General features: G+C 39.1%; 1 protein-coding gene across 1 annotated transcript; it reads left to right on the top strand.

Annotated features, from left to right (window-relative positions):
* Positions 1–11,489: 11,489 nt before the first annotated feature.
* ppl (periplakin) lies at positions 11,490–23,233 on the top strand. The gene is made up of 22 exons (XM_088358172.1): positions 11,490–11,712; positions 14,951–15,053; positions 15,139–15,293; positions 15,364–15,484; positions 15,867–15,992; positions 16,075–16,116; positions 16,243–16,404; positions 16,584–16,691; positions 16,983–17,078; positions 17,162–17,284; positions 17,354–17,500; positions 17,803–17,954; positions 18,022–18,122; positions 18,333–18,490; positions 18,587–18,765; positions 18,843–18,981; positions 19,085–19,278; positions 19,362–19,512; positions 19,594–19,677; positions 19,749–19,865; positions 19,971–20,063; positions 20,151–23,233. The coding sequence occupies exons 1-22, from the start codon at positions 11,663–11,665 to the stop codon at positions 22,818–22,820; spliced, it is 5,271 nt and encodes a 1,756-aa protein (XP_088214298.1). The 5' UTR covers positions 11,490–11,662; the 3' UTR covers positions 22,821–23,233.
* Positions 23,234–23,259: the final 26 nt, after the last annotated feature.

The following is a 23,259-nucleotide window of genomic DNA, read 5'->3' as shown; positions in this document are numbered from 1 at the left end:
ATTCCCAAGTCATTCCTCCAGAGATTTTAACCCTTTTAAACGCCGTTCATTTTTTATCTTTCGTATTTATTATCTGGGCCAAGAATATCCTCAAGAAAATTGACAAGGAAAATGGAAAATTCAAATGACTCTAGATGCTTCCATGACCTCTGCATGACTTTTAGTTCCTATGCTTTGTGTGCATGCCATTTTCAGTTTGGAGGTTCCACCCTGAAGCTGGTTATTTTTTTTTTCCCACCTAATTGCATGATTGAGAGTTGAAGGACAACCAGAGGAGACTGTTGCATTGTGGGGTGATCCGATTGAAATGTTTCGGCGGCGCAGGCCTCTTGACTGTGATTGTATTTGACTTCCTGTTAACAATCCTCCATTTAAAAGGTGCAAACAGCAAGACGCTCGTCATTCGGCCCGGGGGCGTATCACACAGCACAATAATAGCATCAGCGGTGAGCCGTGAAGCCGCAAGTGTTGAATCAAGGGAGACCAAACCCAAAGATAGAAAAACTCCAGGCGAGGCATAAAGGTGCATTTCAGTTTAATTAGTGAAAGCAAAATAATTAGCAGCGGGATGCGAATTAATTAACGTACGTCCAGTCCCGTAAGGCTTTACACTTTTGGAGCAGCTCGTATGTTATAGACTATTAATTAGCAATTAAATGCTTCTTGAAGTCCTTATTAATTTTGTCTTCCTATATTTAATATAAAAGAATAGTGATTCAGAAAAAAAATGCATTCTTTTGAATTCAGTCTGATTCAAATAACGCTGTCTGCTGAATTAAATAATTTCTTGCTAAAATTAGTAGAACTTCTATGTTATTCCAACATCAGCTGGAGTTTATCATTGATTTCTCCCAGTGTGGAGTCATGCGAGGTGCTCAACCTCACAGTTAACACCGCCCAGTCATCGATTACATCAGCACCTAATCAATGCTAATACCGCTCAACTTTTTACGCAACTTTGACACGTTGCTCACTAAGCATTAGCGTTATTGACAACTATCGACGATTGACATCTATGTTTATGCCGCATAGTATGACGTAGCGAAAATTCCCTTAAAACCGACACGTGATCTTAAAGCAAATTCAGTTCCACATGCAAAATTGTTTTAGGATAGCTTACATACACCATTCGATAAATAAATAAATGTCCGTAAAAGAATGTTCTGCAGTGTTTGACAAGAGAAAATGGTTCATTAAAAAAATTGATGAAAACATTAAATATGAATGAATCGGTGCATGTATGATATAAGAATTATTTAACCATGTACTGTTTGTATGTATTTCTTTGAGTCACCATTTATGTATGAAAAAAAAAAATCTGTATGATAGAAAAATGGAATACTGTATGATTTTGTATGGGTTGGTAATGAGGCTGCTGTAGAGCAGGCAACAAATCACACTCTGATAAGGTCAATGTCTGAATAATGATCATAATGTGGTCATAAGGATGGCAGGCTGAGCCAATGAGACTTTTTTTTTTTTTTTCCGGTGAGCTAATACTCTGAGAGGTTGGTGTAGGGTGCTTGTGTTTGTGTGGATGGCTGCAGTTTATTCATTTAAAAAGAGATTTTAGTGTAGGTCGAAATAATTGGTTTATTCACTCTGCATTTCACTTAAGCCTTTATTTGAGTTAGAGTTAAAAAACAATAACATTAATTGCAGAAACATTAGTGGCTTGATTAGACATCAAATAATAGCAAAATTATTGCTAATATAAATATATTTTAAAATATAATTTCAAAAAAATATATATATAAATGTCTAAATATATAAATAATATTTAAAAAAAAACACCAAACTGAACATTAATTAATGCAAAAGATAATTAGCTCCACAGTAATAGCTGTCTACGGGGTCTGACTTGGGTCAAATATGTGTGAGGCATCAAATCAATATAATTATCCCGCAAACATTCATTATTGCATCTCCGTTGTATTTTATTACATTTAATTTGGAGCACCCACTCGATCCTTAATTAGTGTGTGCTACAAACAGTTGCACTGTGCACGGTATGTTTGTGCTTGCCTCTCATGTGACTGCAAGTCTGGAGAAGTGGAGGCGAATAAAGATCAGGTTCACCGATGTTAATCTGTGCGCTGATAAGCTTCTGTGCCCCAATTAACTCCTGTCTGTTCCAGTTTAAATCAAAGCTAAATTATAGCACAAAAGAAATTGTTGTTGCTACGTGTTGAGTGGATTTCATTTGAGGCCGGAGAAAGGCAGAACAACATCAAACATTTATTTCGATGTATTTCTAAAACTGAACAGGCAAACACTCAACGTATTGTTCTTATGTGTTCCTTTGAATATTTCAACACATTTCGCTTGGACAGGCTAAAACATGCAAATGCAACATGATTGTGGAAACAACGTTTCCCTCCTTGGCTTTTGCTGACAGATCCATTTTATTCATCTAGCTTGATTCCTCCGCTAGTAGGCACAAACCTCCCCAGCTAATTTAGAACATGACAGCAGCAGTTTTCCGGGCAGTTTCTGCGATTTTTCTGACGCTGTGGTGGTAATCAAGATAACAAGCAGAGAGTACGGCCAGAGAGGGAAAGGGAAAATAATTTGAGGCCAAACTCTTGGTTACTTAACACAGCAATTGGCCCTGAAGCAAATCATGACATCTGTGATAATGAACTTACCATTCTTAATTTTGTTTATGTACAAATTTATGTTCCAGTGCCTGTTTTTGGCAGTGATATAATTTCTTAAGCCTCAGGCATATTACCGTATTTTCCGGACTATAAGGCGCACCAAAAAACCTCACATTTTCTCAAAAGCCGACAATGCGCCTTATAGTCAGGTGCGCCTTATATATTATTATATCATTTAAACTGGCCCGAAGCATTGTGTCATAAAATCAATCATAAGTGGCCCGCTGAAGACTATGAGTCATGAATCAAAAAGACTATGGATCATTATTTTGTGATTATAAAGTAATTTGTTGCATCTGAAGTTGAAATAAAAAAGATAAAATGGAGAATGATTTGATTTGGATTAAAAATCTGACATGATGCTTTAATGGTGCGCCTTATAGTCCGGTGCGCCTTATATGTGGACAAAGTTTTAAAATGGGACATTTATTGACCTTATAGTCCGGAAAATACGGTACTCCGATTTCAAATCATCTGGCCCTCCTGATTGGGTATTTGTCAATATGCACAAAAGATTCTTTTCACGATCCTCACACCTTAGCATTTCTTTGTTTTTGCACCTGCCACCGACATCATATCGGTAATGAGCACGCGATTCGTTTCAAAGCGGGATATGTCTACAAGTGACATCGTTGTCAGAGTCTTTCAGGAAGTTGGAGGAGAACTCTTGTGAGAGTTAAGACGAAGACATCCATAGTAGCGTTGTCTCGCGCACGCCGTCTAATCTTAGCACCATCTGTGGGAACCGCATGTGTGAAAACAGGTTTAATTGTGGCATATGTGTGAGTGGGGAAAAAAAAAAGTGTTTTGAGGAAAAAAAAAAAGCAAATGAGAGAATGCTAGGAGGAAACAGAGTGAACATTTGGCATCGAAGTAAAAAAATAAACCCCAATTGGAGAACACGCAGATTGCAATTGAGCTAAATAATCTGACGTCTAACAATATAGAATTATAATGAAACTTTATTTGGTTTTAGCCATTGTGGGAAAGACACACCTGGTTAAGCTTCCTGCCTTGATCCTTGTGATCGATCCTTTGAGATTCAAACTATTGTCTGCTCTAATGCTTGTCTAAAAGCAGACAGCAATAAAGTGTATATTGATGACACCAGACGGGTTGCAGACAATCCGCGCATGCTAATACCAAAACAATTATCACCCCCGGAGATTAGCCATTGTGTTCATTTGCTTTGTGGCAATAACGGAATGAGTTTGCAACAAGGCTGTATTACCTATCATATAGTGGTAGCAAAAAATCTGTGGTGATAAAAGTAAGAAATGTTATTTTCTTGCTAAGCGTAAACAAAAACACTGACTGCGCAGCAGCTTGCTTTAAAGCATTTTACAAACAGCCCGAGGCTCTCGAACAGGCCAAAGGAGGGCACTCTCATGTCTCAATGTCTGGGAACTTATTACCTTGGTGCGACTTAACGAGGATGTGAGGAATTAATTGATGGACATAAAAAACAGGGCAGATGGACAGACAGGCTTGTGAGATCAAATATATAAAGGTGACGGATATCCTGACAAGAAAGACTGCAGGTCATTATTAACAGATGGGAACCTTGCCGAGCGTGTGTGTGTAGTGTGTGTGTGTTCATGCAAGAGTTCAGCACTTTAGTTGAGCAAAGGGCGGATGTGTGTAGACTGTCAAAGGCCATATGATGCAGCCGCTGCAGTTTAAACACAAAGACATGGAGGACAAGGACACACACACACACACACACACACACACACATGGCAGTGCACCCTACAGTAAGTGAAGGAATTGCATAGAAATTTGTGACTGGATAAAACAAGTCATGCTAATGCTAACGCTATAGCCACAGGTTCGGTTATATCTCTTGAAGTATCAGGTATTTGAACACAAATTGTGCAGCAGCACATGTAGCCAGACAATATAAGAGGATTCACAGTCTTGTTAATCCTCGACTATTATTAGTGCCTGAGAGAAAACCCCGAAATCAATTTTCAGTACAATAGAGAGATTTGTCTCATTAAAAACATAGTTCAACATTTGGAGGGGATGTTAGGCGGTGTGAATAGAGGAATGGTATTTTAGTTCATTCCAATAGGGAAAGATGATTTGAAATATGTTTTTGAAGTTAGGAGGAAATTGTCTCTCCACGTAAGCCTTATCGTATGTCACTATTATTAAAATAGGTCATATATATTAATAAAACACTAATAGGGTTAGCTTATTTCAGTAAATGGAAGCTTCCATTTATTTCTATGTATTTTACGGCGTAAAAAAAGTCTTTGCTGACATCGCTACACTGGCTCCATCCCGTTGTTTGATTCTGCATGTTGTGACATACACACGAATGGCTGGCCTGCCGCTGTCGGTGTATAATCCCCTTCGGTTTCGGCATAAATCTAATAACTGTCAGGGACTAAGTTTGCAGTATACGCCTGACCTACATCAGCTTCTCGTATTGTGATTTAGTCGCACTTGGAAAATATTTGCTTTCAAGGCCACGTGGGCTTATGCGTACATACACACACGTGCTGTCACATTAAGGCACGGATTGGTTTCTCTTTAAGCTTTCAACACCCGGGTGCCTCATGGAGAGCTGTAATCTGCACAGATTGCAGCATCACACACGTATGCAGGAACAACAACAAAAAAGACATGAGAGGTTTATTCACATGAGGAACCACTTTACAGCTCGGGCACCCTCATATTTATCAACTAGTTAAGACTAACTGCTCGAGATGACTGGAAAGCTGCTTTCCACATAATGATGTCACATTTAGCGCTACTGCTTAATTCGAATGTTCCAATAAATTGCATTTCCCATTTTGCGGTACTTTTCCCCTTACAGAGGTGTGATAAATAACACAAAAGCTGCAATGAAAAGGAAAAACACACTTGTGGAGTGAATGAGTCAATGCTCACATATTTTTTTTTATTGTGTGCTATTTTCAGCCACATGTAGTAATTAGAGAGGAGACAGCCAGACAGGTACGGATATACCTGTAGGCCGTGATTATGGCCCACCTCTATTTCGGTTCTGTGCTTTTTGACTGGGAAAAAGTCTCCGTCTTGTCCACACACATTTTGCTCCAGCTCTGAATCTTCTTACTGCATCTCTGATTTCAATATTAAATTGGATTGATGTGCCATATAATCAGAATTAGTTCAGTCTTATTAAACAAGTCAGGTCTAATCTATTTCATTTCCATTGTAGTCATTCTTTTTTATTATTAAATGAAGTTGTGACCTTCTGGGGCTTTTTTTTAAATTGAATTTATCATTAAAAAAATTAGACCGCATCAATTATTTCACCTGAAATCTGATATTTTTTATTTAAATATTTAATTTGATGTCCCAGCAGGTCACCACAGACAAACATGTTAAGTCTCAATAAAATAGTTTCTCACAATTAACTAGCTTACTGTCCAAGGCTGCTAAGAAGCTAATTTAGACAACGATCAAATAAATCCATATGGTGTCTATGACAACGAATTACGCAATTAGTCTATTGGATGGAGAATGAACCAGTTGTCCTTGGAACATCAAGCTACTCAGTTAACTCTCCTGCTGAGGTTGAGCTACAGATACCTGAACTCTTCCTTTGTGTCCGTTCAATTCATTAGACAAAGTGGTGAAAGCACGTTATGAATAATAAATTGCCGCATCTTATTGCATGGCTTTTCCCATTGATGGATTTCTACCTTGTAGACTACAATGTAATATCTGATTCCGTATCAATAAATTGCATTTTATTAAAGAATCGCTGAGGTTGTGTTTGGTTTAAAAAATAGCTGAGGCAGCAGTTTACAAATGGGTTACGTCATTGGCTGGCATGAGTTTCCGTAGCATGAGCACAGCTGTTCTACCTTCAGCATCAGCTCCCGGGGATTAAGAGGGATAATTGGGTCAGACGGTTCAAGTTTATACTACATTATCTATATAGTTTTTTTTTTTTAAAACTTTCCCCTTGAAGCTAACCAATCAGGATGTGGCGGCGATGGTGATGATGTTCTGCTCCTTCAGCCTCCAGCTCACTGATACCCCCTGCTGTTGTCTCTAACTAAATTTCCATGGATTATTATTACACTATACTGTCAAAATTTAGGTTGACCTCTAATTTGGGCCCAATTTGGTCATGTAAAACCTGTGAATCCTTAATTTATTTCATTATCATGCACAGGTTTGATCTGTGGAGTGACTGCTGGGGAATAAGTTGGCCATAATGAAAAGACAGCGTGGGGCTCATTTGATACTTACATGAGTCAATCATGTGATGACTTGCTTCCTCCTATATTCCCAGTGGGAGTAATGCAATAGTCTTTTATTATGCCCTGATGACAGAGATGGATAATTCTCTTATTTCATAGCTTATTGACTCTGTGCTTTCCCATCAACGCATCAATCAAGTGATTCGACGCTGTCTGGCTTCATCTTATAATATTACACAATAGTGACGTGGAATTGGGGTGAAAAGATCACGGTTCACTCTATAAACCTATTTATTGTCCCTTCTCAAAAATGATGATGTAAGGGAAAAATTATTCCTACTATAGGGACTTTGAGATCATTAATTGTTGCAAATAGATGGAAAAGAACCAATCAAGTCATGCAAGTGAAATCCAAGTCATTTTCAAGACAAATACTTTTTATCAAGTTAGGGTATGTGAAAAATTGCCATCTCTAAATTTAGCCCAAATCGTGTAGGTGTCGCTCAGCTTCGAGATTGTCCCATTAAATATATCCTAGCAGCTAATTGGCTAACATTTTATAAATATTTGATTCAATAAAATCAAATCTTCATGACTGTCACATTTTAGGGCACACACTAATTTCACACGGTTATTTTAGTGAGCTAATCAGATATCTATTTTAAATCTGTGAAAATGTTTGCTATTAGATGTTTCTTTGTGTTTCTAAAAATGCTTTCCTTTCTTCAAAATGAATACAGTACTGCCTGTACGGCCCACTGTGGATCAGACATCTGTTGCCCTCATTGACAGCTTCATTCATCTCCATTACTGGGCTCCCGCCGTTGTGACACTAGATAATATGATGTGATATTGAGAGGTGAGAGAGGGCGGAAAAAACAAGGTACTTTTTCAAACCTGTCAGTGTGCATTAAAAGCAACGTATGGCGCTTGTTCGTCTTATATTGGCTGGACAATCAAAGATAGGATGGACGGAAGACACGATGCACTGATTCGCAGACATCGTGTCATATTGTGTGCAGGTTAGGATGATTTTTTTTCATCTGACGGTGTTTGTTTGCAAAAATATGGAGGTGGTGTCTGCAGGCGAAGAACTTGAAAGTGTAAGAGAAGGGGAACGAATAAGGACCTTAATGCACCATAACTTGCGATAAGGATAATTCACAGAACTGGCACGAATTACCTCCGTTTTTTTGTTGTTTGTAGACGTGTGGGTACTTGTGGGTCTGCGCATATTGATGTGTTTGATTTATGTATACATAAATTATACAGTGTAAGAAATTTTGTGCTTCACCAGTGTAGTAAGATGACTGAGCAAATGCTGCTCTCTTCTGGATTAATATATATTGCACTTTCAACACTCCCACTCTCCACGCTACTTATTTGTTTTCAGTTCATTGATTATTGTGATTGACGAATGAGAAACAATTAATATATGTTTCTGTACACTTCTCACATAACATACCTGCATTTGGTGTGTTTTGTTTTTTCTCTTTTACACAAATGATAAGTTTTCAGGTGCAGTCGCAGGGATAATGTGGAGTAAAAGAACGTGACTCTTCAAATTGTTTAAAACAACTTCATAACTATTTCAAAAAAGGTACTTGTTCTTTGAAAAGTTGAGCTGAGATCTTGTATTTACCGTGGTATGCTTTAAAGATTAAAGTGTTTTTTTTAAAGTGTTTAATACTTGGGTGTGACACTTTGAAGTGTCATCACAAGAAGGTCGAGGTTATTTTTTGTTACAAAACCTATTGTCCATTCAGATTTTAAAACTCCCACACCTACTTTCTTGCACAAAGCAAAATGAATCATTATTAATTGTATATTTTTCAAAATCCAAATTCCAATGGCTGCAATCATCTGTCACACCAATTTATCATCCACCCATCAGATTAGGTGTGTTGTAAATTCCGAGTGCAATTCAACTACATTAAACAGCATTCTTAGGATATTTACTGCATTTTTGTAATGTATCTGCTCCTGCTGGAATGCAACATAACATAACATCCAGATTCGCCGTAGACTCAGGGCGTATGCAAACACCCTTGGCAACAATGTGCCATACTTGTCATACCAACTCTGATCCCGCATCCTCCAGGTAATTAAGTTTAGCGACAGTCAAACACACCTTAAAGTTGCGGAGGTCCCACCTCCAAAGGGAATGTGGAAACCCAACAAAGACCATACTTGCAGTCATTCATTTGTGTAGTAATGGTGCAAGAAAAAAAACGTTTTCATTCAGTCACTCGGTTGCGTTACTTTAAGCAATGTTTCAAACACGATGGAACGTTTGTGAAGTTTTTGAATAAAATAATATAAATGAGGTATGTGCATTGGAAAAAAAGGTAAGGACTGACGAAATCATTGGGACTGTATATTTTGTCAGTGACTTGACTGAATTAAAAATAAATTTAGAAAAATAATCAATATATATAAATAATATATAAAAATAGTAAAATGTCTTTTTTAAAAAAACATATGGTTTATACATTTTTTTTAAAAAAAAGGGTATCCAAATACGTTTTGGTTACGGTATTTTATAGCATTTCATTGGTTTCAAGAAGCTCAGCTGTTGTAGTGTGTTGGTCTTTCTTTCCTAAAACATGAGTCAGTGCAGAATGTTGTTAAACCAGTTTAATCCAGGCAGACATTCCAATCATAGTGCCGTAACAATGTGACATCCAGATTAAACCCTTCTTTACCACTTATCACAAATACAGATCTTGAGACATTAAGCTTACAGATTTTGGGGACCTTCAACGACAAGCTCTTGATACAAGGCCTCGCTCAGTTAATCTAGTGTTTTGAATTGACAGATTTAAAAGGTACACTGGGTTGCGAGTTTAAGAATTGTAATGTGTTTTGGCTGTTTATATGTATTGCTGCATGATTTGTGTTGAAATATTCAGTCCTTAAAGCATTACAATAGCGTCATAGATTCTATTATTTAGCCCATCCTGGTAATTGCTAATTTTGTGTTAGCCAATAGCAAATTTAAAGACAACATAATGTGTACTTCTATAGTAAATTTTGATTGAGAGTGGCATTAAATAAGTTGAAGTCTCTTTTCTGACAATTTTTCACTCTGCCAGACTGCTGCTTGTTGTGAAGTGAACTGAATTCACTGGAATCATAAAGCGTTTGTATCTCACATTTTGGCTTGCAACAGAAAAGGGGGAGAGAAAAAAAACACCCGAACAAAGTCGAGTCACTTATCTTAAACGCCATTGTATTGTATCTTAAACCTTTGACAGAAATGACTCAAAGTTCCATTTTCACTGGTGAGTTTTTCTTCTAACACCCCCACCCCCACAAAAACCACATACAAACTTGTTTACTGTTTCGTGTAAAGAACAAAATTTAAAGGCAAATTAAAATGTGCTTAAAAGAGTACGCAAATAGTATGCATGTAACTTAAATGCAGCAAGAGCACATACTGTTCTTCGATTGTGCATGCTACTGCATCCACCTGCCACACCTACATGAGTAGCATTCCACGCAAAAATGACACACGAGTCAAGTGTGTCAGCTATACTAGGGAGCTTTGTGAGAACCTGCAAAATTTGCAATCATCTAAGTCGAAATTGTCCTTTTTTGTGAAACAAGTCCCCCCCCCCTCAAATCCTCTTGTTCACTCCCTTATACAAATAAAAAGTATTCATTTGTTTTTGTTTTTTTTATTGCGTGAGAAAAACTATTTTGAGTCAATTTGATTGTTGCCATGAGCTATGTGATATCTATTGACCTTGTGTTTGAGTAACCAAATGTGTGACTGTAAAAATGAAGAATTAATTCAAGGATTTCAAAAGATTTATGAAAACAATTATCATTTCCTAACAATTTCAGATAAAAACACTGGTTAAAAAAATAGTTGGAAAAACCTTCATAAAAGTAAAACTACAAAAATACTTAAATCCATAAAAAAATACTTGTAAGACTTTGCAGTCGACACCTACAACCTTACATGGTAATTTAAGCCTGCAGTTATGTTTACGTGGAAGGGTAGGCACGCTGTTAATGTTTAAGCCAATTATGGACTGTACCCTTTATTGATCTGTTTCATCAGTGACCCCCCACCTTATTATCTACCCTGGAATGCGCTATAATTGGGTTAACAAGGATTCTTTAATTGTCACCTTCAAAAAATTAGTTGATCGTGATTGGTTGTGACCCGTAGCAAGTGTGACGTCATTTTCAGTCGACAGCAAGTGCCAAAATGGCCGCCCCCTGAGATGAATAAAAAAAAGTGAGTTTTGCCTTTTTAATTCATATTCCATTAAAGAAACATTAATCCGAACACTGTGTTTCGACCAGTTGGGATGCACAGAACTTATTACGCAATATTTTATTGTTGTTGACGTCTTCTTTAAAAATCATTGTAATTCTGTGGTAACATTTGTGTCAGTCACATTCTTTATGGAGAACGCCCTCGTGTCTTCGTACTCAACTCATACGTGCATACCGAAAGATAATGTCAAGTTGAACCAGTTTAACCAGTGCAATACAGTGCATGCTCCGCGCGTGCATGCGTGCATACGTGCGCGCGCCTTCGGCTGTGAATACCTGAATGTAGCCCCGCCCTGTTCGCGGCTGGGTGGCAACGAGACAGGTGTGGAGCGACAAAAGTCAAGTCAAAAAGTGGCTTCTCCGGGTAATGAGCGCAGTGTAGCTGGTCGGGCTAGTGTGGGAGGGACGCGTCGACATAGTGTGTGGACACAGCTGACACTCGGTGCGGTGTATCGACGACATCACAAGTTGGGCTGACTTGCTGCCATTGGTGTTTGATTGGAAGTCGCTGACAGGTCACCTGTCACAATGAAGAAAAGCAAAAGCAAAAGTTCGATCGTTACTCCGGTCAAGCAAACGTAAGTTGCTTTTTAAATTTGGAGTTAGTGTGTGCATTACTTCGTTATGACAGTATCTTGGATTGAAAGTAACTACGCCGTGCAGTCATGTTATGTCACACAAAAAAATGTCAGATTTAATAAAGCTACAACTTCAGTGGCAATTTCATTTTTAAGTTTTTAGCATTAAGAGTAGAGTAGTTCAACCACATAGCTTTAGTTTCAAAATCAGAGTTTTACATGCAGGTGTGGACATTTTACACAATATTAACAATATTATCATTTCATAGACGTGTGTTTTAGTGTTAAATACCAGGCCATTAGTTTGCACACTCTTTTCAAGTGAGGGTGTGGCACTGTTGTAAAGTTGTAGTAACTGGTTTGATAGGTATTCAGCTGTCCCTTTGATGAAACTGAATTACTTGCAGCCCTCATCCCCAAAATACTGTAGTTTTTTTTTTATTTTTTTGCACAAAGCCTTGGTGACATCCAGACTGACTTTGCGAAGCTGAAGTTCATATGATTTATTCTCCTTTTTTTGTCTTTATCAGTATAGCAGCATGGTCCATGTCATTCGGCAGATTGAGGGAGTGTTGGGGGGGCCCCTACAATAACATTTTTGAAAAACGGAATTAAGTGTAATATGATAGAGTAGTTCGCCAGACTGAAATGAAAAGAAAACGGAAATTTTCACACATATTTATATATTTTAAAGGTTTTTTTTCCCCAATGAAAAATTCTAAATAAAATTCTAAATAATGATAGCTTGACAGCACTTATATATTGCACACTATATAAGTTTGTACTGTATGCACACGAAAACTCTGGATAGTGTACAGTATAGTGAGATATAATATTCATTAAAAAGCTATTATAACTCATCCATCCATTATCCAAACCACTTTGGAGTCACAGTTGTGTTGGAGCCTATCCCAGCAGTCTTTGGGCAGTACGCAGGGTACACCCTGAACCGGTTACTAGCCAATCACAGGGCATACTTAGACCAACAACCACTCATACTCAAAATCACACCTAAAGATAATTTAGAGAATTCAATTGACGTAACATGCATGTATTTGGAATGTGGAAAGAAAGAGCAAACTCCACAAAATCTCAAACAACCAATTTTTTTGTACAACCCATAGTTGTGTTGTCTGTGTGTATGTATGTGTATATTTGTTTACAGATAAAATAAACCAAATATATTGGTTATATGACTTTTCAGCCAACAGTAGGGACAACAATACACCATACAAAGTCACCCAAGTAATATCAGAGTGAGCTGTAGCAATCAATGATAGCAAACTGATCTGCAAAATGATAATATATATAAAGGTAATATACAGTCATATATGTGCCTATAATGATAGTGACCCTTTATTGTTTTCTTTGAGTAGAGGGGCAGCGCCCTAGCGCCCTCTATTGGCCAGCTGCCACTGCCAATAACAGAGAGGAATTTCTGTGATGCAACTCCGCCCACTTGGGTCTGTAAAAGCTGCTTTTATTTTTTTTATCTGGTTGCGGAACAGTGTGAGATTAAAAGATAAACAATGACAAAAATCTCCAACTGTTTATATTAGACCTGTTGCAAACATTTATTAACGGAACCTCGTGATATAATTTTGCCAAATGTAACTACAGTTAAGGTGTGATGTTTCTCCATACGTGCACACAGAGACGTTGAAGGACCATCACAACAAATGACCACAGCAACAACCACACCCACTATGACCTTAGTAGGTCTATTGGAGCCTTCTGTTCCCAATTAGCCCCTCCGTGGAAACTATGGTTTTGTGTTCCTCATGCTTTTTTTGCCAGGAACCTCCCAGTTTTGAATTAGTTCAAGTGAGCAACCAAGGAAATATTTGACAGCATGTTTACAGAAGAAACATGCAGGGAAAAACATGACATTTCCTTCAAATGTTCCAACCCAACCCTCCTGTTGGTCATTAGAAAGAATATTCATTTAATTTGATCTTTCTTGTGTTGCATGTAAAAAAATAAAGTCACGCAAAGGGAGTGAAGTCACATGTTAGCTTGCACAAGGACCTGTTGGTTAAGAATGTTACTGTGAATATTAAATTTGAAATCGTGGGTTTGTGTACAAAGGAGAAAAAACAGCTGGCGTGGTGTTTTTAGTTTGAAAAGAACAGCCGCTGTTAGATTGTCAGACGTAAAGCAAGTCCAAACTTGTTCTCGATTTGGTTCATATAGGAAAAAAATAGTGGAATTAAAGTTACTGTGCAGCCGAGAGTTAACTTAATGCTGTGGCTGAGTGAGTGGGGTTATGCATGAGGTGATGAATGTCAGCTAGTGTTTTAAAATGACATAGACATGACCTCTTAAATACACACACTGTTCACTTGTTAGTCAAATAAAATGCAAACCAAATCTAAGGCACTGATTTCCCTCTGTGATGATTTTTTTCTTTCTAATAATTCATTTCAGCTCAGTAAACTAAGCTATGTTTGTGTTTAAATGGGAAATGTTAGGGCTTCACGTGAACTCTGTTTTAAAGGCAGGAATATACTTCAATAGAAAATTAAATCGAATTAGGTATATCGAGTTTTCTACTGTCCTCTGGGACGTTCATACCAAGTGGCTGACTCACAACTTTTTAGTCAGAGTCTCATAGTATATGCTATAAAGTGAGCCAATTGAAAATGATAACACAGTGAGCTCAAAAGTTGCTTAAAATGTTACAGTGTGTTTTCCGGTTTCTTACATTTTTCCTTTTTAAAGATGAAGACAACGCAACCCTTGACAGCAAACTGGCCAAACTTGTTTTTCGTTCCTTCCTATCTCTGAGCAGACACACCTTGTGCTATCACTCTGACTGCTACGATTGCAATGTGTGTGAAAGTCCACGCAGCACTCCACTCACTCACTGTGGCCTTTAATTCTGGAGAAGTTGCCGTATGTGGTGTTATTATTAGTTTATGCAATTTTTAAGAGGCTCACCGAAGCAAATTCCAAAACTAAATTGATAGAAACATACAATTGCAATTTAGTACCCAGGCAACTTTCAAGTCCAGGCCACTTGAACAATCTTGACAATAAATATTTTCCTGAACTACAGCGATAACCATGACAAGTTATTTCCTGACAGTGTCAAAGCTGTGCATTATTAGTTTTATTTATTATTTTAAATCAGTGTTAGGGCCAATTGTGCACAATTTCCAGCTACGTGCTTTAGTTAGTGCTAAAGTTAAAACAAATACATAATAGTGTTGTGATGTTTGTCATCCTTTTCTTTTAGGAGCGTTAACTCGACAGAATTGACGACTCTGATCGAGAAGCTGCAGAGGAATGCTGATAAAGTGGAGAAGAACATCTATGATGTGGAGCAAAACCTCAACAAGGTATGGAAATCTTAACAAGTTGGTAGACATCTTCCAAAAGAATGATTCTTATTAATAATGATAAACTTACTTGTCTTTCACGCAGGATGTCAGTAAGATCAATGAGGGCCAGCAGCCACTGTATCAGGAGGATACCAACAAGCGACTCCTCAATTCTCTGGAGCTGCTCGTCGGCCTGGATGATGATGCTGTCAATGCCAAGCGCCTTCGGCATCCTCAGGCGGAGATGATAGAACAAGAGTAAGAAACAGTCTGTGCCTTCCTCGTTTAATTTGATCCTAAATTACTACTTTTGTTTGTTTGTACACAGCATGAGGCAGTTGCGAGAGAGAGTGAACAAGCTGAGAGATGACCACGAGCGTATCTACCAACTCCTGCGCACGGAAGGAGTGCCCACCATCAACTGGGGCAACATGATGGATGAGAAACTGGTAGAATATCAGATATATGATGACGTGGTCACAACCAAGCAGCTGAGCAGTTAAAAAATAAAAATGAAAAAAATGGAAAAAAACTAAATTAGCAGCTAAGCAGTTAAAAAAAAAATTGTATTTATATACTTGGTAGATATAAATATCTGGTATCCTATAATTAATTATATATCTAATTTTCTTTTATTAATTATATAATTTTCATTCAATCATATTTGTGCAACTGCATTAGAAAAATCAAAATTAGCTTCTGGAAGCAAAGTGAATAATAATCACACATTATAAGGCATCCTTCTGGCAAAACTGCAAAAACAAAATAATACAGTAGGTATCATCTCTCGGAATCAGTAAGGTGTTTCCTTAAACATATCTGGTTTCCTAGGACATGCTGAGCAACAAGGGCTTTGGCCGGGACCTACCATCTGTGGAGAATGATGTGGAGGAACACAACATCTTTCATAGTGAGGTGGAAGCTTTGGCTCCTCACATTTCTGCTGGCGGTGACAAGGTATCCTATTGTGGATTTTTTTTTTTTTTTAATTGAAACCAGTAAGAGGCAAACTAAATGTTTTTTTTCTGTATTCCGCCAGGAATATGTCAGTGGCCTCCAGATGAAGTACAACAAATTGCTGGTAAGTAAAGCCACACACTATCCTGCAACAATCCATAACCTGTCACATGATCATCACAATAAATATAATCACTTGAAGGTAGCCCATCATCTTCCCCAAGAAAAAACAAACGTTTCCCTACCCTAGGCCCTTTCCAGTGATCGCCAGCGCCACCTGCTGAGCCTGCGTGACTACATGCAACGCTGCACCAACGAGCTTTACTGGATGGACCAGCAGGCTGATGAGAGAATCAACTATGACTGGAGTGACGCCAACCTCGACTATCCTGCCCGCCAGAGACAGTATGAGGTACTGTACACACTGAATTTAAAAATTAATTATAATATTAGTGACAATTCAGTATGGTTTCCCGTCCTGGATCGCTAGAATTGAGTAAAATCCTCTAAAACTATCCATCCATCCATCCACCCTCCAGTGTATGACTCGAAGTCTGTTTAATAAAGTCCCCATCTCCTTTGTCCTTACAGAACTTCATCAGCAAATGTCTGGAGTCCAAGGAGGGGACAATCACCAAGCTCAATGAAGATGGAGAAAAGTTGATTGCATCAAAGCATCCAGGGGCAAATGTTATTGAGGTACCAATTAATGATTTTATTTTTTTCTACATTCAGTAAACCTAATTAACTTTTTTGGTAGCTGAATAAAAACTAAAGTTAAAAACAGAATCCACATGTCTCATTGGCTTTGAGGCAATAAAAACATGACGTCATCATTAATACAATATTTTGTAGTAGTTATAAAATGTAAAATGATTTTCTGAAGTTAAAATTATATCTCAGTATATAAAGTACATATGTGCACGTGTTTTAAAAAAAAATCTGTAATCTTTGGATAGTTTCAAATAATTCCATACACTCTTTCCCAAGGCTCATACGGAGGCTGTGCATGCTGACTGGAAGGAGTACCTCAATCTGCTCATCTGTGAGGAGAATCATCTGAAACACATGGATGAGTATCACAAGGTTAGACACTAAGAACATCGAAGAACTTCACAGCAGCTTGCATATGCACGGGTAATAGAACACGTGTGTGTGTATGTGATCAGTTTCACAAGGAGGCACGTGACACCCAGGACCTATTAAAGCGACTGGACACGGAGGTCAAACAAAAATACAACCCTGAGTTCAAGGATGTGTACCAGATGGAAGCTCTGATCAGAGAGCTGGACGTAAGCTTTTCTTGTAAGACTGCTCAGTTGTTACTGTTATCGAAACTGAACATTTGTTTGGCTCTATAGGACCAATCCAAAGCTATGGACCATTTTGATGAACGGGTCAAGGCTCTTCAGAAACGTGGCCAGCAAGTTTTGCCTCTGAAGTACAGACGGGAGAACTCACAAAAGCTTCTCCCCGTTGAATCTCTATGCGATTTCGACACGGATGAGGTACTGATATCATTCTTGTGAAGGCCTATCTAGTCTTTTTTTTTTTCTTCTTTTGTTAAGATGCGGCTGAAAATTCTATTGATTATTATTAACAGGTTAAATGTATTTATGCCTCTTGGTTGTATATTATTTAGCATTTTTTTTTTGGTCATTATTAATTTAATTGGTACAAAATAACAAAAAAATCTTGAGTATTTTTTAGTATTTAGAGATTTTTGTCCTATGTGATTTTTTTTATAATCAATTATTGATTTTTAGAAATGCTTTAAATTACATTATGTACTTTTTTTTGGATGGTGCAGGGGCAAATTGTGCGTGGAAACCGATACACTCTACTTCGCAACAATGGAGCCAAGTGGGACGTGAAAGACGCAGCTGGACAAAAATTGTCTGCTCCAGCCATCTGTTTCATTATTCCCCCCACAGATCCTGACGCTGTATCCCTCGTTGACAAGTGAGTTGGTATAGTTTTACCAATTCATAATACATCCTATAACCATTGCAATGCTGTGATTTAACAGCTTGGCTGGACAGCAAAATTCTCTCAAGCACAAACTGGGTGACAGCAAAGCAGCACTGCTGAAGCGTTTTGATGAGCTGAAAAAATCCAGTGGCGGTGCAGGTAAAGCTAACTTCTTTTTTTGTCCTTTGCCACCTCCAACTTTGCATTACATCACATTTTCTATTCTTGTCTCCGCTCCTCAGCCTCTCTGTGGTGGCCATTGTTAACCCGGGTCACGACCAGAATTTTTTGAAAACATTGTTTTCAAAGCCTAATAAATACCCTTCAGTGATTCATTTCTCAAAATCATAAATAATTTTGTGCCATCAGACAAGCAGGAGCAACAGTGTCGCCAAATGATGGCTGGACTAGATAAAGTTGCAAGAGACCTGGACACACAAGAGAAAGCTCTTCAATCTCGAATGCGCCCACCGCTGGATCTGAAGAAGCCGCTTCAGGATAGCAGTGACCGCCTGCAGGATTTGAGGGTAATTATAAACCCGTAATTGTTGTTAGCCATTCGACATCGAAAAGAAAATCATTTCGGATTCATACTGGTTAAAACCGCAACTATTTTCCTCCAGGATATTGACATTGCAGTTCATAGAATTGAACCAGAAAAGACCTCCAAAGTGCAAGAAGCAAAGAACTTTTTGGTCTCCAACTCGACATGTCCCAGCGCTCCTTACCTTCACAGTAAAGCTGATGATGTCAACAAGAAGTACAACTACTTAGAGCAGCTTCTTCACTTGTCTCAGGAAAAGTATGATCAATGATTGACAGTAATCATCTCTCACTATTTCGCCTCCTACTAACCTTTTAAATCCTGATTTTCTTTAGAATGAGGAATTCTAACCAGCTGGAGGGTTCACTTCAAAATGGAAAGGCTGTACTGTCCAGTTACGAGAACAGGTTGGCCAGGGAGGAGATGGCTCCTCCTGATTTGTCGTCATTGGAGAAAACTCAGCGCGAGCTTGCCGTAAGATTAATCTTCCATCGTTCTACAAGAGAGATATGACTTGTGTCTATTTGAAAAGAAGGGGCCAAGTACAGGATTTTTTTTTTCTCTCTGTCTCTCTCAGGATATTGCCTCAGATCTAAGATCCAAGAGAGCGGTGGTCAATGAGACCGAGCAGAACCTACGTTTGGCCAAAAACAGCGCTGACCAAATGGCCATCAAATTCCAAGAGCATTGCCCTGACATTGAGAGACAGGAAGCTGATGTCCAGAAGCTAAACAAGCGCTTCAACATCCTGAACAACCAGGTCGACATCAGGTCAGAGGGCCCCCGATGACAAAGTCAATCCAGAAATTCAAGCGACTAACCCGTTGATTGCTCTCGTTTGCATCGCGTCACAGGTCTCAATGTTTGCAGAGGGCTAAGATGTCAAACAATAATTATCGCAACGATTATAACAACATGAACAGCTGGCTGGCTCGTATTCCAAACTACGAGCCATCTGAAACCGATGATTTAAAGCAACTGGACGTCAAACTCAAGAATCAGAGGGTGAGGACAATTTGCAGTTGAACCTGACAAAACATCCTCCACAGTTATCCTAGACTTACTGTTCTACTCCCTTGTCTTTAGAACCTGCTCTCAGATATTGCAAGGAAAGAATCCGACATGAACAATCTTTCCAAAAATAGCCGACTTTACCAGCAAGCTATCAAAGTAAGAACATTTTTCCACACATCTTATGCAAATACGTCCATGGTTTGAATCTTACCGATGGATCTTTGTAGGACTATGAGACCGAAACTGAGAAGTTCAGATCCATACTCGACCTTGATGATGGACTTGTACCTCAGACGTACAAGCGGAGCCGAATGGAATCTCCTTCACTGTTAGTCAAAGCAGAGGTGGGGCACGTTTCCGAACTTTATCTTAGTTTATTCAAAAGCGATTTCCAACCAGGGTGCTGAAGTATTGCAGTTCTGATGTCATTTTATTTCTCTCTTTTGCAGGAAGGTGCTGTTGAGGCCAAATATACTGAGGTCAACTCCGTGAACAAGCAAAGACTCCGTAACCTGGAGTTCGCCCATAGCCTTCTCAGCCAGGTAAAAACTACGTGACAATGAACGGAAAGTACGATCCGGAAACATTATTAGCGTGGTTCAAACATGACTGTTCACTCTCTTCTTTAGCAACCAGATATCCCTTTGATCCAGTCTACAAATGTCAAGTCAGTTAATGCCGCTGCCGGAGGGGAGCTTTGGAGAATTAAGAAGCAGTTGCAAGATGAGATCCAGAGGAGAGAGCAGTTAGAGAAAGAAATTGAGATAATCCAGACTGACATATATGTCTTGGAAGGACAGAAGCCTCAGGATACTATAGTCAAGAAGGAGCTCATCAAAAAAGTTCCTGATCCTCAGCTAGATGAGGAAGTGTATAAGGTTCAGCAGAAGCTTTCAGAGGAACGTCGGATTACACATGTTCTGGAGAATGATTTTGAAGTCCTAAAATTGAAGCTGCGTGGTGTTGAGACCGAGGTCAAGGAAGGAGCACAGCAATACATGGTGAAAGAGGTTCTCAGGATCGAAAGAGATCGTGGTCAGGAAGAGGAGATGCGCCAGCTTCGGGAAGAGTTGGAAGAGCTCAGAAGGCAGAAGTTGCTCAAAGACAATGAGATTATTCAGATAAAAAAGCAGGTGACCATCCTGGCCGAAGAAAAGAATAAGGAGCAAGAGGTTATTAAAGAGGAAGAAGTAATAAAAGTTCAAAATGACCCCCAACTTGAAACCGAATACAGACTTCTCTTGAGCAGGAGACAAAAAGAAACTGACGGAAGGAAGCAATTGGAGGATGAATTGAAATTTCTTCAGGAGAAACTCCGTCGGCTGGAGAAAGAGAAAGCAATGGCTGAGGAGAAGGTTTCCATTAAGGAGGTCCTTAAAGTAGAGAAGGACATTGCCCTCGAAAGGGAGGTGGAAAACCTTAGGAGGCAGTATGAAGATGAGAAGAACAAGCGGAGATCATCCCAGCGAGAAAAAACAGACCTTCAAAGAAAGATTGCTAGTCTGGAGGAGGAGAAGTCCAAGGTTGTGATCCAAGAGAAGATGCGGGAAATTGTCCGTCCTGACCCCAAGGCCGAGAACGAGGTAGCCAATCTCCGACTCGAACTTGTCGAGCAACAGAGGCGCTATAAAGATGCAGAGATGCAGTTTAGATCTTTGCAGGATGAGCTGACCATGCTTAAGAATAGGGGACCTCTAGTGGAGGTCAAGGAGATCATCAAAGAGGTCATCAAGTACAAGACCGATCCACAGACTGAAAGAGAACTTGAGAGACTTCGCAATGAAATTGTTGACAAAACTCACCAGACGGAGAAATCTGAGATGGAGATCCGCCAACTTAATGATGAAATTCTAAGATGGAAAGAAATGAAACCTCAAGTGCAGACTAAAGAGGTTGTCAATGAAGTGCTGCAGTACAGAGAGGACCCAAAAACTAAGGAAGAAGTTGAGATCCTTAAAAGAAAACTGGCTGACGAACAGTCGAAACGTCTCGAACTTGAGAGAGAAAGGTCATCCCAAGAGGAAAAGATCAGACTAAAGAAGATAGATCTTTCTCAGGTGCGTGAGAAGTTTGTTCAGCAGGAAGTAGTCAAGATGGAAGAGGACGCTATGCTCCGTTCAGAGTGTGAAACCTTCTCGCAAAACATTACCAATGAGCAGAGACAGAAGGATACTCTGAAAGCCGAGCTCTATCAACTGCAGAGGCTGAAGGCCGACCTCGAAATGCAGTTGGAGGAACTTGAGCGCGAGCGTAGGGCAAGACGTGACGCCGAATTGGAGATCCAGAGACTTCGGGTCAGACTTACTGAGCTGGAGTTGCGAGACAAAGAAAATCGTGAGAAGGTGACTGTCAAGCAAAAGGTAGTCCTGCAGCAAGATCCTCAACAGGAGAAGGAACATTCTATTCTCAGACTTCAGCTGGATGAGGAGAGGCATAAACGTGTCTTGCTTGAGAAAGAGCTGAATGCGCTGATCCAGCAGCAGGTTACCTTGGAGAAGATGGACGTGAAAGAAAGAATTGTTCGCACGGAGAAGGTTCAGGTTGAGAAGGATCCGGAGGCTGAGATTGAAATTGAGAACCTCAAGAGGACTCTGGAGGAGGAGAAAAGAAGAAAGAGAGACCTCGACCAAGAGTTGGTAACTGTCACTTCCAGGATGACTGAGATCGAATTTTCCAACACCAAGTCAAGTAAGGAGCTGGACTATGTCCGAGATGAAAGTAATCGCCTGCTGCAGGAAAACCAAAGATTGCAGAATGAAATTCGCAAGCTTCGTTCGGAGATTGAGATCACCAGCAAAGAGACTCAGCGTATAACCGAGTCTACACCGAGAGACGATGGAAGGAACCTGGAGTTAAGGCTTGACTCACTACAGAGAGAACTTACAGAGCTCAGAAGCGTCACCATCAAAAAAGATGAGGAGATAGAGAGGCTACAAAAGAGTCTATCAGCTGTTAGGATGAAGAGAGAACAGAGAGAAAGCCATTTGAGAAGGTCCATTGTTGTTATTGACCCAGACACAGGTAAAGAAATGAGACCAGAGGAAGCCTTTAAGCTGGGGCTGATCGACTGGAAGATGTTTGTCAACCTGCAAAGCCAGGAGTGTGATTGGGAGGAGATCTCAGTCAAGGGTCCTAAAGGAGAATCATCTGTACTCCATGATAGGAAATCAGGGAAAAAATTCTCCATCGATGATGCTTTGAGTCTTGGCCACATCACAAATCATCAGCTTCAGCAGTACATGAACAAACAACTAACTATCCAGGAGTTTGGTGTATTGGTGTCGGGGAAGAACAAGTAAATGAATCCACAGGAGCATGTTTGGTTTCATGCAACAAAATTTGATCTTTATTAAAATATGTTTGCCTTTTACTAGCTTCTGATTTAGCTTTTTTGGTGAACTGGCAACCCCCCCTCCCCACTTCCTTTATTACAAAATGCACTCTGTACTTATTTGCTTATTCATACTCCGCTTTATGGTATAAAAATGAATATGCTGTTATAACCAAATTAAATTGCCATTAAATACGGTTTCTGAATAATGCCCTTTGCTGAGCTTTATTTTACTACACTGGGTACAAGGGTATGCAACTTTTTTTTTTTTTCTTTCAAATACCATACATTAGGAGACTGGAATGTTTTGATGATTTGGGGGATTTTCCCAGGAAATTAAATGTATTCTATGCCTAAATAAAAGTCAAGTTAAAAGGACAAGTGATTCTTGTGTGTAATTATTTATC

The sequence above is a fragment of the Syngnathus floridae genome, chromosome 17, assembly GCF_059516105.1.
Source record: "Syngnathus floridae isolate MCC-2025c chromosome 17, RoL_Sflo_1.0, whole genome shotgun sequence".
In the NCBI taxonomy this organism is placed as follows: Eukaryota; Metazoa; Chordata; class Actinopteri; order Syngnathiformes; family Syngnathidae; genus Syngnathus; species Syngnathus floridae.
This window is presented reverse-complemented; position numbering and strand designations above follow the sequence as displayed.